At 46.2% G+C, this 18,240-nt stretch overlaps 1 protein-coding gene across 1 annotated transcript in view; it reads left to right on the top strand.

The window, feature by feature from the left end:
- Positions 1-1,100: 1,100 nt before the first annotated feature.
- Positions 1,101-18,240, top strand: part of paqr5b (progestin and adipoQ receptor family member Vb) — a 48,841-nt gene continuing 31,701 nt past the window's right edge. Inside the window, exons 1-3 of the mRNA XM_084337179.1 lie at positions 1,101-1,215; positions 2,827-3,032; positions 12,672-12,798. Of these exons, the coding sequence (XP_084193305.1) occupies positions 1,148-1,215; positions 2,827-3,032; positions 12,672-12,798 (401 nt within the window). The 5' untranslated portion in view covers positions 1,101-1,147. The remainder of the gene's footprint in view (positions 1,216-2,826; positions 3,033-12,671; positions 12,799-18,240) is intronic.

The raw sequence follows: 18,240 nt of genomic DNA, 5'->3' as shown, positions 1-18,240 counted from the left end.
GGACCTCAAATAAAACTGTTGTGGCACTAGCAATGCTACTCTCTCCACCTTCAAAAAGAAAAAAGCAAGAGCACAACATATTTTTCTATTTACTATTATAATACAGTTAACCACTCTCTCCTGTAAGGGCCTTTCTTTTTCTTTGTTTTATCCCTCTCTCCTCCACCCTTTCTCTTTCTTCCACTGTCCATCTTGACATCAACGTTAATTGACTTTCGCTCTACTGTATCTCTCCCGAGTCCCTCACTACCTGGCTCACTGCCTGGCTGTTATTCTGCATCTGAGTGCCGTCTGCCATTCCATTCGCCGCCTCCGCTGTCAATCAGTTGTATCGCCTGGTCCCGCCTCCACCAATCACAAGCGGCAGCACGGCTCCATTGTGTGTGTGTGTCCGCGTGAGGGAGAGAGTCTGATAGTTCTCCAACTCTGTCGCAGACAGTGAAATCCTGGTTGTTCCCCACCCACCTAGGTTATCTAACTATCGCGCCGCGCCGCCGCCACAACTAGAAACAATGGTCTGGCAAAAAAAAACAATAATAATAATAATCTTTTGAAGGGCGGCTAGGTGGTGTAGTGGGCAAGGCACTCGCCACCAGTGTGGAGACGCTAGGATTCGCGTGTTCGAATCCAGCTCTCCACATTGTTTTCAGTTTAGCTGGTCGTCCGCAGTAATACACATTGGCCGTATTACGGGGAGGGAAACTGAAGGGTGGGGATCGAACGTTGTGAACAAGCGACTCCTACAAGTCGGTTGGTGCGCCTGCGCAGTAGAATCAGGAAGTGTCGGGGGCAGCGTGAGCCTCCCACGCGTTACTCCTCGACACTGAGAGATCGAGCTGCGCAGGTGAAAAGATGCGACTGCTGTTACCTCAAGTACCGGAGGGGACTTGTGCTATGTATGACTTAGTCCACATTGCAGCCGGCTTGTGGGAGGCAAGAAACAGCGTTCGTGACAGGGGAGGGTTGAATTGGATGATACGAAAATTGGGATGGGAGAAAAAATAGAAAAATGGGAGAAAAAGTGGATCAAAAAAAAATAATAATAAATTTTTTTTCTTTTTTTTTATATAATTATTATTTTTTTTATCTGTGCAGGCCAGGCCACCGGGAAAACTCCCGGTGCTCCCGATGGCCAGTCCGGGCCTGGATGCAGACCAGAGAAAGACTTTCGTCTCGTTTACATCAGGGTCCCCCATTTTCAATTCATAATGAATTGTAAGTAAGGGTGCAATTAGCACAGTGCAATCCATTCTTTGTGGATCTAGCCCTGTGTCTGTGTACTACTAGTGCCTGTTGTCTTTACTGTAGTGTCTGTCTGCTGTCTTCATAACCACACTGTGTGTCTGTACTTGTTTATTACATTTTTTTTTATCTCTCCCGTTCTCCCCAATTTTTTAACTCACCAGCCACCACTGACACACACATTGGGGGATGTTTTAAAAATAGAATTTAATATATAATATAATAATTTGTGCTTCACCAAAAAATTTGGTCAGCAGCCACCATGTGACAAATAAACCTCTTGAATCTTGAATCTATTTTTGTACCTGCATTCTATTTAGTTTTTAAATGGAAAATAAAAAGGTTAATGAGTAACTTATTGATTTGTAATTTGTTTGACATTATTCCAAATTAAGGGGATGGTGTAGTGTTTTGATTGATTAACAATCTTGATCAAAAGTGTGTGGGGTCTTCTTCTTTTTCTTATTATACTATCCACTGAACTGTTTTATGTGTACAACCTCAATCATTAGAACATTTTACCAGCATTTTTAATATTGCAGGTTGGGAATCACAAGGTAAAGTGTTTTTGATACAAATTTGCTGCATATCATGGTCTTGCAAACTATGTTCTGTAAGCTCAGACCCTACATCCACATCTTGAGCTGCAGAATACGTTGTGGCCCGTTTCTCAGCTGTATCCAATCGCTTTGTGTTGATAAAACGCCTATAGCAAGTAGCTTATATGCATATAACATTGTTTAGAAAAAAATTTGCGAACGTTAGATGGCATGCTAACGTCACGTTAGACTGTTTACACAAATGTGTTGTGGTCTGTAACTTGCCAACAAAGAGGCTGCTATTGGTCGAGCGCAAGACACGTGACAGAACCCGCACCAATTACATCAAATTTAACTACGCGATGACCAAGTATCCGTTCGCGAGGAAAGATCTAGTCCCGACGTTAAAATTATAATTGCGCAAAACCGGGTAGATTCTAAATGGAGAACTTTTTATTCCTAAATCTACACCAATAGACCTTTCACCCAGAGTGAAAATTGAGTAGTCCCCCGAGGTGGGAACGAGAATAGTTTTCTAGCCACTTCTCAGGCTTCACCTTATGGCCTACTGTATATGGAGAAACCATGACACTCCCCTGAATGAAAGTAGTTTCAAACAAAAACAGCTGGATGTCATTTAGCCAAGTCAGCAAGGCTGTAAGTGGGAGTCTTTTACCTTTTAGCTTTGGCATGGATTGATTGTTTAGATCGCCAGCATGGCTAACAAATGCAATATATTGTAGTCTGCCCCGTTGTTCTGACCAGGATTACGTTCCTTTTGCCCCCTTGATGCACACACACACTGTCTGACGTATACAGCGAACAGGTCTATAACAATACAATAATGAACATGACACAGACCTATACTGTATGTACAGTATGTACATACATAGTATTTAGAAAATAAATGTACCAATACAGAAAGTACTAATACAACACAATTTAATAACATTATAAATCAAAGACCTTTTTGTTTCATTATTGTCTCACACCAGTTTTCTGTATGATCCAGTGTCAATAGCTCTGAATGTGCATCTCCTTGCAGGTACTTCCTCTGGAAGCTACTGACGGTGGTGCTGATGCAGACAGCGTGGCGGGATTCCTTTACATGGCCCCTGCTGGTGTTCCTCCTCTCCTGCTGCATATACCCACTGGCCTCCAGCTGTGCCCACACCTTCAGCACCATGTCTGCCCGCGCCCGACACATCGGTTTCTTCTTCGACTACGGTGCTCTCAGTTTCTACAGCTTGGGTGAGTGTGTAGGTTCAGTGTACCGTGTACGGTGGCCTGGCAAGCTGACGCAGTGGAGGTTAGAGCTTCATTCCAACCTGGCAGCCCCCATATTTGAGCCACTCTCTAAGGATATAATTACATCTAGTCTAGATCCTGGTTTCCTAAAATATAAGTTGGGACCCAGAATGGGTTGCGGATATGTTTCAGTGAGCCTGGGTTCCTGGCTGGAAAGGTTGAAAAATTGTGTTTGTTCTCAAAATAGGGTTTGAAGACCCCTGGGGATCCTTGAGAAGGTTCCAGGGGGTACCCAGTTTTAATATCAGACAATTTGACTAATATTCTATTCACTAGAAGTTAGCACACTGTATAACAATGACTATTCTGATCATAGGTTTCACTCTCTCTTTCTACTGTATTTTCTCAGATAGAGGTCCCTGGGGGTGGGGGGAATGGGGGTCCATGACCTTTTACATATACATTTTGTGGTCCTTGACTTGAAAGGTTTAAGGATTCAGGTTTATGTTATGTGATGTATGTAATCGAAGGTGTATGTGATTAAATCCTTCACTTACAGTTTTACTATTCAGAATCTGTTTTATTTGTACATTTACACACACAAGGAACTTGGCTTGGTGTTTGCTCACTCAAAGAACACAAGAGCAACACATCTAGAATCATATTTAAAGGGGAACTATCTTATAAATGGCCTTTTTGAGTGTTTAGCATTGTTTCCTAGCTATGTGAACTTATATTAATATGATCTATGTCTCAAAATTCTCATATTGGCGCATTCTTCCAATTCTCCTCTCACAATATTCACCCTCACTGAACTGAGTCGTTTGAAAATGTGCCTATATGTGATGTCATATAGTCACTGCTGCATGTTAATGTTCAGGGGAAACAGAACCTGCACAGTGGTTTAGGTGGCACCTGCAGCTGCGGCTGCAAAACAGCTCGAAATCTTGAGGTAGAAAAATGCTGTTTTTGAGGACTTGATTAGAAATACAAAACAATGAATAAAAAAAATATATATATTACAGAGGTGTTCCATAGACTCACAGGAATTGTGTAAAAGTGCCCAAATAGTGAAAGAAATAGTAAAATAGTTCCCCTTTAAGAAAATGTTTCTCTCTCTCTCCCTCTCTCTCGCTCGCTCGTTCTCTGCGTCTCTGTCAAAACCCGTTTGAGGAAGTGTCTGGTTACACTATGCGCTACAACCATAGAGGGGGCGTTACTGCAGATCAGCTACTTGCTACGTCGCATTGTGAGTCAAATCAGAACAGCTTAGTTGAGTGAGGGAGGATCTCGTGAATTCGAGACTAGACTGATGAGTCAAATTATGATAATTAATGACACAGACCACATTGATATAATCCCCAATTGCTAGGAAACTATGCTAAACACTGGAAAAGGCCATTTATAATGCATGGGACCTTTAATTAAATGAATGTACTCTAAGGATTGGGATATGATAATTAAAGGTTTTGTATTCTGTGACCTGTGCCACAATATTTTTGTCACATATTTTTGTCACTGGTCTGTAGCATTGTGAATCAGTAACTTAGCCTATTCAATAACAATGTACACTACACACCTAGGTATGACAGAGATGCTGTATGAGTTAGTCATGGCACATGCAGGAATGTCCTCAGACAGGTCTGATGGCATACAACCCTAGGCCTTTACCATAATATTTATTTTGAACATTGTCTAATCGTGTTGAGTAAATATAGATCCACTAACAAAACACGTAATCCTATCATTCTGTGGTGAGGACTGGAGAACGTGTGATAATCGGAGATAATACGTGTCAACATGTTCTTTCATTTGAGAGCTCGGGGGGAGAGCAGACCTCTAGTGAACTCCAGACGGCAGACACTATTACCTCATCTGTTTCCTCTCCTGTCCTTGAGATGGGCCCACTGCAGTTGAAAACAGTTCAGGAAGTAGCGGTCTGCTCTCCGCCAGGTGGTGGGCCACTGGGCCGATGCCGCCAAGCTCTTGAGACACATAAAACATATGTATGTCAGATGATCACATCCTCACAACAGAACGGTAGAATTAAAGGTTGAAAAACATCTGCATAATATGAATAATTATCATATAACTTTGACCCTGTACTTGTCTACACAGCTACAGTGAGGATCAGACAGAGGAATCCAGTCACTTCTACACATGTGTACATAAGCTTGATTGATTGATTGAAAACTTTATTAACAGATTGCAGAATGGGTACACTACAGTACAGCTCAATACACACAATTGTTAAGGGGATGCAGACCAGAGAAAGACTTTCGTCTTGTTTACATAAGGGTCCCCCATTTTCAATTAATCAGGACATATATGACATACATGACATACAGATAGACAGTACTGCTATATCTATACATTTATGACATACCAGATTTGCAAATACAGTACTGTTTGTGATACAAAAAGAGTCCAGAAAAGAGAGTATACATTTGATGTAAAAACTGTACATAGGAGGAGGTTGGGTGGGTGGGTGGGGGGGGGGGACTGTACATTGGAGGTGGGGGGGGGGGGGGGGGGGGGTTGGGTAGGGGGGGGGCACTGTACACTGTACATTGGAATACTGACAAAGCCATACTGGTAATTTACTGTACAACTGGGTTAGGACATTTGTAGGGGCCAGTTTCGAATTGCAGTCTCCCGTAGGTGTTCTTTGAGAGTGTTTTTGAAAGTGGGTAGTGATTCACATTCCTTTACAGCTTTGGGTAGGGCATTCCACATTGATGTGGCATAATTGCGAAACATGTTTAGTCCCTTGTTTGAGCCGAATCTGGGTTTAACATGATTTGTGGAGCTCCCTCTGGTGTTGTGATCGTGGTATTCACTGACCTTTGGGAAGTATTTTGACATGTACATGGGTACCTTGGTCGTGTAGTGTATTTTGTAGACCAGGCCCATTGCAAGTTGCTGTACTCTGTCGTCTACTCTAAGCCATCCTAGGTTGTCAAAGTGGGCAGGGGTGAGGTGGGTTCTATGAGTAAGGTCAAGCAGTAGTCTGACCAGTTTGTTTTGAGATGTTTGTAATTTTGTTTTAGCGCCTTTGAGGTGCTTTGGTACCATGAGGTGCAAGCATAGTCGTAGTACCCTTGAATGAGTGCTCCTGCCAGAGTCTTCAGGGTATTCTTGTTTACCAGAGAGGAGATCCGGTACAAGAATCGAGTTCGTTGGTTGACTTTTTTGATTACATTGGATGCCATTTTGTCACAGGAAAGATGAATCAACTCAAATCAAATAAAATTTATTTGTAAGGCCCGACAACACACGTTAATGTCCCCATGGGCCGGACACGTCTTCTTTAAACAAGTCAAGAAGAAACATAACAATAAGTCAAGAATAAAACAAGGCCTCGATCTCTCTCCTGCTCAAGAAAGACAAGGACCCTCTTCTATGTGGCAGCTATAGACCCATTTCACTTTTAAATGTAGACTTAAAAATTCTATCCAAAATCCTAGCCAAACGTTTACAACAGGTATTACCAAGTTTAATCTCAATTGTCCAAACAGGATTCATGCTGGGTAGACACTCCTTTCATAACACTAGAAATTAATATACTCAATTCCCCTAACTCTATGTCACCAGAAGTAATTGTCTCCCTGGATGCAGAGAAGGCCTTTGACAGAGTGGAGTGGGGCTACCTCTTCTTTATACTGCTGAAATTCGGTTTTAGCCCTGACTTTATTGCCTGGATTAAGTTACTCTACACTCACCCAGTTGCCTCAGTCCATACAAACGGACTTCAGTCAGCCCCATTTCCCCTTCATCGAGGCACCAGACAGGGCTGCCCCCTTTACCCCCTTCTGTTCGCCCTAGCCATCGAACCACTGGCCATCTGGTTAAGACAGGAAGAGAGGTTTGAAGGCATCACACGGGTCGGAAAAGTTCATAAACTGTCCCTATATGCAGACGACCTCCTGCTGTATATATCTAACCCGACCGCCTCTCTCCCTATAATTCTTAATATACTGGACAAGTTCGGGTTCTACTCGGGCTATAAGCTAAACCTTCATAAAAGCGAACTCTTTCCAATCAACTCCTCAGCCAAAAAAATACCCCGGACTTTCTTCCCCTTTAAGTATACAACAGATGGATTCAGATATCTAGTGGTTAACATCACCAACTCAATCCAAACAATGTTCTCGAAAAACTTCTCACCTCTTCTTGAAAAGTGCAAACTAGACTTCAACAGGTGGACATGTCTTCCACTGTCTCTAGTGGGTAGAGTCAATTTAATTAAAATGGTAGTGCTACCAACGTTTTTATATCTCTTCACCCATATCCCAGTCCTCATTAAGAAGTCGTTCTTTAAAACACTTGACCGATTAATAAGCTCCTTCCACTGGGGCAATAAGATCCCACGGATGAGGAGATCAATACTACAACTCCCCAAAGAGCTAGGGGGACTGGCACTGCCTAACTTCCAGCACTACTACTGGGCGTGTAACAAACTTTTATATTGGATGATTGGGGCACGACACACAACTTAGGCCCGGTGTGGGTCGACATGGAACTCTCTTCCTCTAGATACTCTCTTCGCTCTCTGCTGTGCTCCCAACTCCCTATGTCGGTTACTGGACTCTCTGCAAACCCAATGGTGGTCGACTCCACAAAAATGTGGATTCAAATCAGGAAAAGCCTCGGCCTCCATAGGGCCTCTGACCTCTCCCCCATTTTTAACAATCATTTATTCCTGCCCTCTTGCACTGATTCTTCCTTTCAAGTCTGGTTTGACAAAGGGATAACCACTTTTAATGATCTCTATGACCAAGGGACTTTCATGTCTTTTCCAGACCTCGTAAAGAAATTCGACCTTCCCAAATCCCACCTGTTTCGTTTCTTCCAAATTAGGCACTTCACACAGAACCAGAACCCCAAATTCCCTAGTCGGCCCCCTGAAACCCTTATAGATTCACTAATGGTTCTTAACCCTGAAAAAAAACGGCTAATCTCCAACATCTACAACCTGATTAGCTCCGCTACGGATACCCCAGGAACCGGCCCTAAGAACTCGTGGGAGCGGGAGCTGGGAATTGAACTATCTGATGAGTATTGGAGTTGGGCATTGGACTCTGTCCACTCATCTTCCATCTGTGCGAGACACGGCCTCACACAGTGCAAGGTTATACTACACAAACTCGAGACTCTCTCGAATGTATCCCAACATCTCTGACGCATGTAATAGATGCAAACAATCCCCTGCCGATCACACCCACATGTTCTGGTCCTGCCCCAGCCTTGCCACATTCTGGTCTGAAATTTTTGAAACTATTGGCACAGCCTACAACCTTACTATCACCCCTGATCCTCTTGTGGCCTTGTTCAGTGTTCCTCTGCAACCTCTACCCTCACACATTCTGTTCTTGCCTTCTCCACTTTATTGGCCAGGCGACTTATTCTTTTTAAGTGGAAACATACTCAACCTCCATCTCACAATAGGTGGGTTAAGGAACTACTATTATCTATTAATCTTGAAAAGCTCAGATTCTCCCTCAAAGGCCCTACTGGCTCCCTGAATACCTTTGAGAAGACTTGGAGACCCCTTTTAAAGCACATAGAAACCTTGACATCCCTGCCTGGTTGTGACGACTGAGTCCCCTCCCCCCCCCCTCTGTTTTTTTCCCCCTATTTTTATTTTATTTCTTAAAATGTTTTGTTTTTTCATCTCAGTTATATTAGTATCATTTTTTTTTTTTTTTTTAACTTTTTTTTCTTTTTTTTGTATTTTCGTGTATTATATGTATGTTTGTTGTCGCTCTTCGGGGGGTGGGGGGGGTTAGGGGATAGGAAAGGGAATGAAAAAAAAATAAAAAATGGAAGATGTATAATATGTATAACTGTCTGCATAATTTTGAAAACTCTTCCAATAAAGAAAGTTATTAAAAAAATAAAATAAAAAAAACAAGAACACCATAAGGTCCAACAAATTTTAGCCTCTAGGATGGAACCCAGGTAGGTAATTTCATCTTTCCTTGTGACAATATTGTCACCCACTGTAACTGAGAAGCCGTCGGTCTTGCTGAGTTTGTTATTTGAACCGAAGAGAATGGACTCTGTTTTTCCCATGTGTAATGATAGTTTGTTATCAGCGAGCCATATGCAGATTTTGCCTAGTTCCGAGCTGAGGGTTTTTTCAACCTGTAACTTGTTCTTGTCAGAGACCAGCAGGGCTGAGTCGTCCGCAAACAGGAACAAGTTGCAGTCACAAGTTGACGACATGTCATTTGCATAAATTAGGAACAGTAGCGGTCCTAGTATGCTTCCTTGTGGAACACCACAGCTCACTGTGAGGGGGGGGGGGGATAGGGTGAGGCTCTGAAAGTGCGCACATCAGCATACAACACCGGGCTGGTGACAGGCAACATGGAAGAACACAAGATGGCAAGATACAACGTCAGGAGAGCAGTAATAGAGGCAAAACGGCGTTACAGGGATAAAGTTGAACTTCAGTTTGAACAGGCTGACTCTAGAGGCATGTGGCAGGGCCTCAGAACAATGACAGACTACAAAGGAACCCCCCTCAAACTGAACAGTGACATCTCCTTAGCAAATGATCTCAACTCCTTCTATGCGAGGTTTGAGGCTGTGAATAACAACACCAGCCTACAAACCACGGCAATGGGGGGGGGGGGGTCTGCTGATGGAGACTCAGTGTTCAGGGTAACAGAGCATGAGGTGAGACGGATCTTTAAAAAAGTGGATATCAGGAAGGCAGCAGGACCGGACGGCATCCCCGGCCGCGTCCTAAAAGTCTGTGCCGACCAACTGGCCCCGGTATTCACTGACATCTTCAACCTGTCCTTGGAACAGGCCGTCATCCCCACCTGTCTGAAGAAGTCCACCATCATCCCTGTACCCAAAAAATCTACGCCCGCTTGCCTCAACGACTACCGCCCTGTAGCCCTCACCTCCATAGCCATGAAGTGCTTTGAGAAGCTAGTGAAGGGCTACATCTGTTCCTCCCTCCCCATCAACCTGGACCCTCTGCAATTTGCATATCGCCCCAACAGGTCCACGGAGGACGCCATAGCCCATGTGCTGCACACAGCAGCATCACATCTGGACAAGAGGAAGGGGAACTATGTGAGAATGCTGTTCATCGACTACAGCTCAGCATTCAATACCATAGTCCCCTCCAAACTCATAGCCAAGCTCAGGGACCTGGGCTTGAACTATGACCTGTGCCAGTGGGTCCTGGACTTCCTGACGGGCAGACCCCAGGTGGTAAGAGCCGGCAACTGCACCTCCTCATCCATCACGCTCAACATAGGGGCCCCCCAGGGCTGTGTTCTGAGCCCCCTCCTCTACTCCCTGTACACACATGACTGCGTAGCACAGCGGAACAACAACACCATCATCAAATTTGCTGATGACACAGTAGTGGTGGGCCTGATCTCTGCCAACGACGAAAGGGCCTACCTGGAAGAGGTAGAGAACCTGTCACAGTGGTGTCAGGAGAACTGCCTCTCCCTGAACGTCAGCAAAACAAAAGAGATGATTGTGGACTTCAGGAGGTCGGGGGTCAAGGACTACAGCCCCCTCAGCATCGACGGGGCACCAGTTGAGAGAGTGAACAGTTTCAAGTACCTCGGAGCCCACATATCCGAGGACTTGACATGGACCACACACATTGACAGTGTTGTGAAGAAGGCACGACAACGCCTCTACTTCCTCAGGCGCCTAAGGAAGTTCCAAGTCAGTCAGAAGATCCTTAGGAACTTCTACTCATGTACAATAGAGAGCATCCTGACCGGCAACATCACCTCCTGGTTTGGGAATAGCACTGCACAAGACCGTAGCAGACTACAAAGAGTGACACGTTCAGCCGAACGCACAATTAGAGGGGGGCTTCCCACCCTCCAGAACATTTACAACAAGCGGTGCAAGGGGAAGGCTAAGAGAATTATTAAGGACTCGAGCCACCCGAACAACTGCCTCTTTGAACTGCTGCCGTCAGGCAAGCGATACCGGAGTCTTATGGCGAGCACAGAAAGACTCAGAAGGAGCTTCTATCCCCAGGCCATCAGGCTGCTAAACGAACAATAATCGCTAAACGAACAATAATCACTATGCAACAACCATCAAATGCACACAGCACACACACCCACACGCACACACACACTCACTCAAACAAACAACACACTGCAGCACCCACTCTCCACACTTTAGATCACACAAACACACTTACACTTTATATTTATTGATAAAGGATTTGCACTACAACTCGTACACCTACTGTGAATTGTACCTAAACTGCACCTCGTCCATTTATGCCTTGCACTATATAGTATTGTATATTAGTACACTGCACAGTATTGTATATTGTATGGTAACTACGTCTACGAACATTGTACATATGTCTAAACTGAACACTGTGACCTCTTTTTTTTTCTTCTAATTTTTACTATGTTTTTATTTCATACTTATCTTGTCATGCACAGTCTCTGGAGCGCAACAGTAAGAAGCATTTTGTACAAAAGTATTCTGTACTTCTGTATGACAACTATTAAAGAAACTTGAAACTTGAAACTTGGGTACCGTTTACCTCCACCATCTGTTCCCTCCCCTCAAGGTAGGATTGCATCCAGCTCACTGATAGACTATCAAAACCAATTGCTTTTAGCTTGTCAATCAGAATGGAGTGATTGACAGTGTCGAAGGCCTTTTGTAGGTCCAGCATGACCATGCCGCAGTATTTGCCCGCGTCCACCTCTTGTTTGATGTGGTTGTTCAAATAGAGAAGGCATGTGTCAGTGGAGTGGGATGTTCTGAAGCCAGATTGGAATTCGTAGATTAGATTTTTTTCCACTAGGTACTTTTCAACCTGTTCGTAGACTATTTTTTCCATGACTTTCGAGATGGAGGTAAGAATAGAAACAGGGCGGTAGTTGCCTGGGTCTAATTTGCTGCCCTTTTTGTGAGGCTAAAGTCCAGCTCCCCTCACGCTTTTATGGGGAGTTAGGTAAATGCCGTGTTTTGAAGTCCTTGGGGACTGGAGGAGTCTTCTCTGTTTCCCACGGCATGCAGGACTGCCCCCAGGGATCGATCGATCGCTCGATCACTCACTCGATCACTCACTCGATCACTCACTCGATCACTCACTCGATCACTCACTCGATCACTCACTCGATCACTCACTCACTCACTCACTCACTCACTCACTCACTCACTCACTCACTCACTCACTCACTCACTCACTCACTCACTCACTCACTCACTCACTCACTCACTCACTCACTCACTCACTCACTCACTCACTCACTCACTCACTGACTCACTCACTCACTCACCACTCACTCACTCACTCACTCACTCACTCACAGACAATCTGGCAGAGATGTTTTGTCAGACGCATGCCCAGGTAGTGCCGTGGGTCTGCACAGTTTTGTGTTTGTTTATGTGGGTGCATGTGCACTTTTTGAAGTGTGTGATTTCATGTTTGTGTGTGTGTGTGTGTGTGTGTGTGTGTGTGTGTGTGTGTGTGTGTGTGTGTGTGTGTGTGTGTGTGTGTGTGTGTGTGTGTGTGTGTGTGTGTGTGTGTGTGTGTGTGTGTGTGTGTGTGTGTGTGTGTGTGTATATATATATTTCCTAGTCTTCTCACCTGTTTCCTAAGCCTTATTCTTTCTCCTCCAGGGTCAGCAGTCACCTACTCAGCTTATGTATTTCCTGACAAGTGGATTAACGGCACTTTCCACCAGTTCTACGTCCCCATCGCTGTCCTCAACACTATCATCTGTACCTCGCTGGCCTGCTACTCAAGGTAATAATAATAATAATAATAATAATAACTTAGTTTTATATAGCGCCTTTCATAAGACCCAAGGTCGCTTTACATAGGAGGAAAGAAACACAAAAATAACAAACATGGTGGACAGACACAACATTCAAAGTGGGAAATTAGGGGTTAAAGGTCAAGTTGAAGAGGTGGGTTTTGAGGAGTTGGGGCGTTGCAGAGTTATGCGGGGAGGGAGTTCCAGAGGGTGGGAGCTGCCACGCTGAAAGCTCTGTCCCCAAAGGTCCGCAGTCTGGTTTGGGGAAGGAGAGCTGACCAGTCTCTGAGGATCGCAGGGACCGTGACTGAGTGAGTGGGTGGAGGAGGTCAGTGAGGTACTGAGGTGCCAGAGCATGGAGGGATTTGTAAGTGAGCAGGAGGGTTTTGTAAGTGATGCAGGATTTGATGGGGAGCCAGTGGAGGTGGATGAGGGTGGGGGTGATGTGCTGCCAGGGTTTGGTGCAGGTGAGAACCCTGGCAGCTGAGTTTTGAACATACTGGAGCCTGTCCAGGGTTTAGCTTGGAACCCCGGACAGGACCCTGTTGCAGTAGTCCAGGCGGGAGGTGACGAAGGCATGAATGAGGGTCTCAGCTGTGGAGTCGGAAAGTGATGGTCGGAGTCTGGAGATGTTTCTGAGGTGATAGAAGGAAGATTTGGATACGGAACTGACATGGGCTTGATAGGAAAGGGTGGCGTCCAGGATGACTCCCAGGTTGCGGACCTTTGGGCAAGGGCAGATGGAGCAGCCGTCTATGTCCAGGGTGAGATCTCCAACCTTCCGGAGCAGGCCCTTGGGTGCCTTGAGGAGGTTAGATGACATCCAGGTTTTTATTTTGTGGAGGCAGTTGACAAGGGAGTGTGGGGGGAGCTGGGTGGATGGTTTGGTGGAGAGGTATAGTTGTGTGTCGTCGGCGTAGCAGTGGAAACTGAGGCCATGGCGGCGGATGATCTGACCGAGGGGGAGCATGTAGATGGTGAACAGAATTGGGCCAAGTACAGAACCTTGGGGCACGCCTCGGTTGACTGGGGCCGGGGTGGAATTGGAATTGCCGATGGTGATAAACTGTGTCCGGGTGGTGAGGTAGGATTGAAACCAGGAGAGTGCTGAGCCAGTGATGCCAAGGTTGTCGGATAGGCGGTTGAGGAGGATGGAATGGGAAACTGTATCAAAGGCTGCAGAAAGGTCCAGAAGGATGAGGATGCTGATGTGGCCAGAGTCAGCTGCAAGGAAGAGGTCGTTGGTGATTTTGATGAGGGTGGTCTCTATGCTGTGGTGAGTTCTGAGTTGGGGGGCCACTGCTCTTTCCAAGATTTTACTAAGGAAAGGAAGGTTGGAGATCGGGTGGTAGTTGTTGAGCTCGTCTGGGTCGAGACCGGGCTTGTTGAGGATGGGAGTGACGGAGGCTGTTTTAAACGAGACCAGACGAGACCAGATTTAAGTGAGGAGTTGATAATGTTGACCATGGTGGGGCAGAGAGCAGGGAGGCAGATCTTTGCACCCCACCCGGATCTGGTTCCAAAGGTTGTGCCTTCCGCACAGCAGAGTCAATGCTCCATGTCACAGGAGCTAGGATCTGTCCTGCAGGAACAATGGGCTCAGGAGGATGGTCCTCTTCTGATCCATCATATAACCGGGAAAAAGCACCCGGCTTGATATTTTTAGACCCGGTACGGTACGTCAGGAGGAAATTAAACCGAGAGAAAAACAGTGACCAGCGAGCCTGTCGCGAGTTTCTCCTCTGAGCACCCTGGATATATTCCAAATGTTTATGGTCTGTCCAGACTGTGAATGGGTGTTCAGCTCCCTCTAGCCAATGGCGCCACTCCTCCAATGCCAACTTGACCACCAACAGCTCTCTGTCCCCAACATCATAGTTTCTTTCAGCCGGCGAGAGCTCACGTGAATAGTACGCACATGGGTGTACCTTACCGTCGGACGATGAGCGTTGGGACAGTATAGCTCCGACTCCAAGCTCAGAAGCATCCACCTCCACGATAAATGGCAGGGATGGGTTAGGAGTAATGAGGATAGGCTCAGAACTGAACCTTCTCCTAAGCTCAATGAACTCTGCCTCAGCCTTGGGAGTCCACTGGAAATGGGAAGGTGCTGTCTTCCTGGTGAGTGCAGTGATAGGTGCTACCACTGAACTGAAATTACGAATAAAACGACGGTAGAAGTTTGCAAATCCTAGGAATCGTTGCACCTGCTTGACCGAGACGGGTGTAGGCCAGTCTGTCACTGCTGACACCTTCTTGGGGTCCATTTGAATCCTCCCCTCAGATACAATGAATCCCAGAAAGGACACAGAGCGGACATGGAAGGCACACTTCTCAGCCTTCACAAACTACGTGCATCCAAAAGGCACCTCAAGACCTGCCTGACATGTTTGACATGGTCAGAAAGGGACTTGGAGAATATCAGAATGTCATCTAAGTAGACGAAAACAAACTTTTCCAACATCTCCCTGAGCACGTCATTGATAAACGCTTGAAAAACTGAAGGGGCATTAGTAAGACCAAATGGCATCACCAGGTATTCATAGTGACCATTATGAGTGTTGAACACGTTCTTCCACTCATCCCCTTGGCGTATGCGCACCAGATTGTAGGCATTACGGAGATCAAGTTTGGTAAAAATGGATGCCCCCTGGAGGCGTTCGAACGCTGAGTTCATCAGGGGAAGGGGATACCGGTTTTTGACTGTAATGCTGTTCAGACCTCTGTAGTCGATGCAGGGTCTCAGTCCTCCATCCTTTTTTCCCACAAAAAAGAATCCAGCACCCGCAGGTGAAGTGGAAGGTCTAATAAAACCGGTAGCCAGAGCCTCCTTGATGTAGGTGTTCATAGCTGCGCTTTCGGGAACCGACAACGAGTACAAGGAACCACGAGGGGGAATAGAGCCCGGCTGCAATTAGATGGCGCAATCATAAGGTCGGTGCGGTGGCAGGATGGTGACCCTTTGTTTGCTAAACACCTCACTGAAGTCAGCATAGACAGTGGGAACTCCCTCTGGTAACGGGTGTGACTCCACGATCATGATGTTGGTGCTCTCCATGAGGGGGTCAGCTGTACAAGTAAGCGAGGAGAAGTCCTCACACAGAGACTCTAAACTGTCCTCCGCCAGGACCTCCTCATCAAACTGTGGATCCCATTCCAAACTCCCATCCTGATCGACAGATGGCTGGGAGTGCAATTGTTGAGAGAGTGGGCTCTGGAAACCAAGACCGCCCACTGCTTCAACAGGATCACAACCGCTCTCACTAAACTGATCATAACTCGTGGGTGAAGGAGGAATTTGGAAACAACGGTGACGGCATTGGGAGCCCCACTGCATGACAGTGTCCCTCTCCTCACCCCAATTTATCTGTGGCTTGTGTTTACTAAGCCAACAATGGCCCAGCACAATGGCATACGTGGGGGAATCCACCAAAAATAATCGAATGCGCTCAGAATGGTTCCCATAAGCAACCCGCATAGATAAATAATTGGTTCTTTTGGTGACACTGCCTGTACCCAATGGCCGTCCATCAAGCGCTGTGACACTACAGGGCTTATGGAGGGAATGTACAGGTATGTTAGAGTCCTCAGCCCATCTGGAATCAATGAAACTGTCCACTGCCCCTGAGTCTAAAAAGGCGTCAACCTTAACAGACTGCCTATTCCAGCCTAAAACCACAGGCAAAAAGGTTCAAAAGGGGGTGATGTGATGTCTCACTAGTGTCTCTCTGCCCACTAGCGAGACTGACCGTTTCCCTTCAGTTTCGGACACTCCACCCTCGTGTGACCTTTTCTCCTGCAGTACCGGCACCAGTCCACATGAGAACCAGTCTGCCTGGAGTCACGCACAGAAGTGCTGTCCACCTGCATAGGTTCAGGACGAAACTTCCTCCAGCGGGACACGAAAAAGTTGGCCCCGCCTCTCACGCTCACGGTCTGTGATCCGGTTATCAACGCGTATGGCGGTAGTGACCAGTGTGTCAAAATTGTCTGGAGATCCCACAACCGCCAAAGCATCTTTAACCTGATTAGATAACGCGTTGGTGAACAAAGTGATGAGTGGTCCCTCAGGCCAGCCTGTAGCCCCAGCCAGTTTCCTGAAAGCGATGGAAAACTCAGCTACACTACTGGCGCCCTGGCGCATGCGTGTCAGCTTCATGGCGACCTCTTTATCGTAGAGTTCATGATCAAAAACGATCTCCATCTCATTCATGAGTCCCTGTGAGTAGTTTAAAACTGGAACCTGAGCCTGTATGAGTGGAACAGCCCAATCGAGGGCAGGTCCCTCCAACAGGGATAGAATTAGGGCAACACGTGAATCCTCAGAGTGAAAACGAGAAGGCTGGGCTCTGTACACTATTTGGCATTGTGCCGGAAAACCACGGCATTTACCTGACTCCCCATTAAAGCGTGAGGGGAGCTGGACTTTAGCCTCACAAGGTAATGACCGGGAGCCTGTGAGTAGTGCTTGAGAGACATTAGGTGGGCTCTGGTGAGGGGGAGATAATTGTGCATTGGCTAAGCTGTCAGCCAAATCACGCATGGAACTATCCATCTTGCGCAATCCTTCATACATCTCCCCATGCTGTCGCACCATGAGGGCTTGTTGTTGTAATTGTACGATAGCTTCCTCATGTGAAAGCAATCATTGATGCTGCGCAGCTAGTGCTTGTTCGAGACCTGTGTTATCCGCTGACCCAGTCATGGCTAATTCATTCTGTGAGGGCTGTGTGTGTGTGTGTGTGTGTGTTTGTGTGGGTCATGAGCAGATAACAGGGACTCTTAAAGTTATCCGTGAAACGGACAACCACTAGACTGCTTACGCAGATATTTTAGGAGAGGGAAAAAATTAAAGAACAGAAAACAACCTTTGCAGGTGGAAATCTCAAAGTGAGTAATTAAGAAAATAAATCAAGTCCAAAAAAACAGGACTACTCTCAATAAAGAGGTGTAGTATAAAAGTAAATAAGCCACAAGGGCACCTCCTAATAAAGGAGTTTTAAATTGAAAAAAGTAAAACAATAAACCTCCACTAAGGGAGTTTATGTGTAGAATCACGTGAGTAGCCTAAAATAAGAATGACTACCATAAGGGGCGGCTAAGTGGCGCAGTGGGCAAGGCGCTCGCCACTAGTGCAGGAGATGCTGGGTTCGAGCCCAGCTCTCGGCATTGCTACCAGCTTGGCTGGTCGTTCATACTAACACAATTGGCAGTGTTAGGGGTGGGAAAGCTGGTGGGTGGGTCCTGGTCGTTGGCGTAAACAGCGACTCCTACAGTTCGGTTGGGGCGCCTGCTCAGCGAGGAAAGGATCTAAGGGGGGTAGTGTGATCCTTCCACACGTTACACCCTCTCAGTGAGATTCCGCGCTGCCAGGTGAAAAGAAGCGGTTGATTGGCTACACATGTGTCGGAGGAAGCATGTGATAGCCTCCA

This window comes from Notolepis coatsorum (genome assembly GCF_963971535.1).
Source record: "Notolepis coatsorum genome assembly, chromosome: 20".
Lineage (NCBI taxonomy): Eukaryota > Metazoa > Chordata > Actinopteri > Aulopiformes > Paralepididae > Notolepis > Notolepis coatsorum.
Note: the sequence above shows the minus strand (reverse complement) of the source record. Positions and strands in the feature narration are given on the sequence as shown.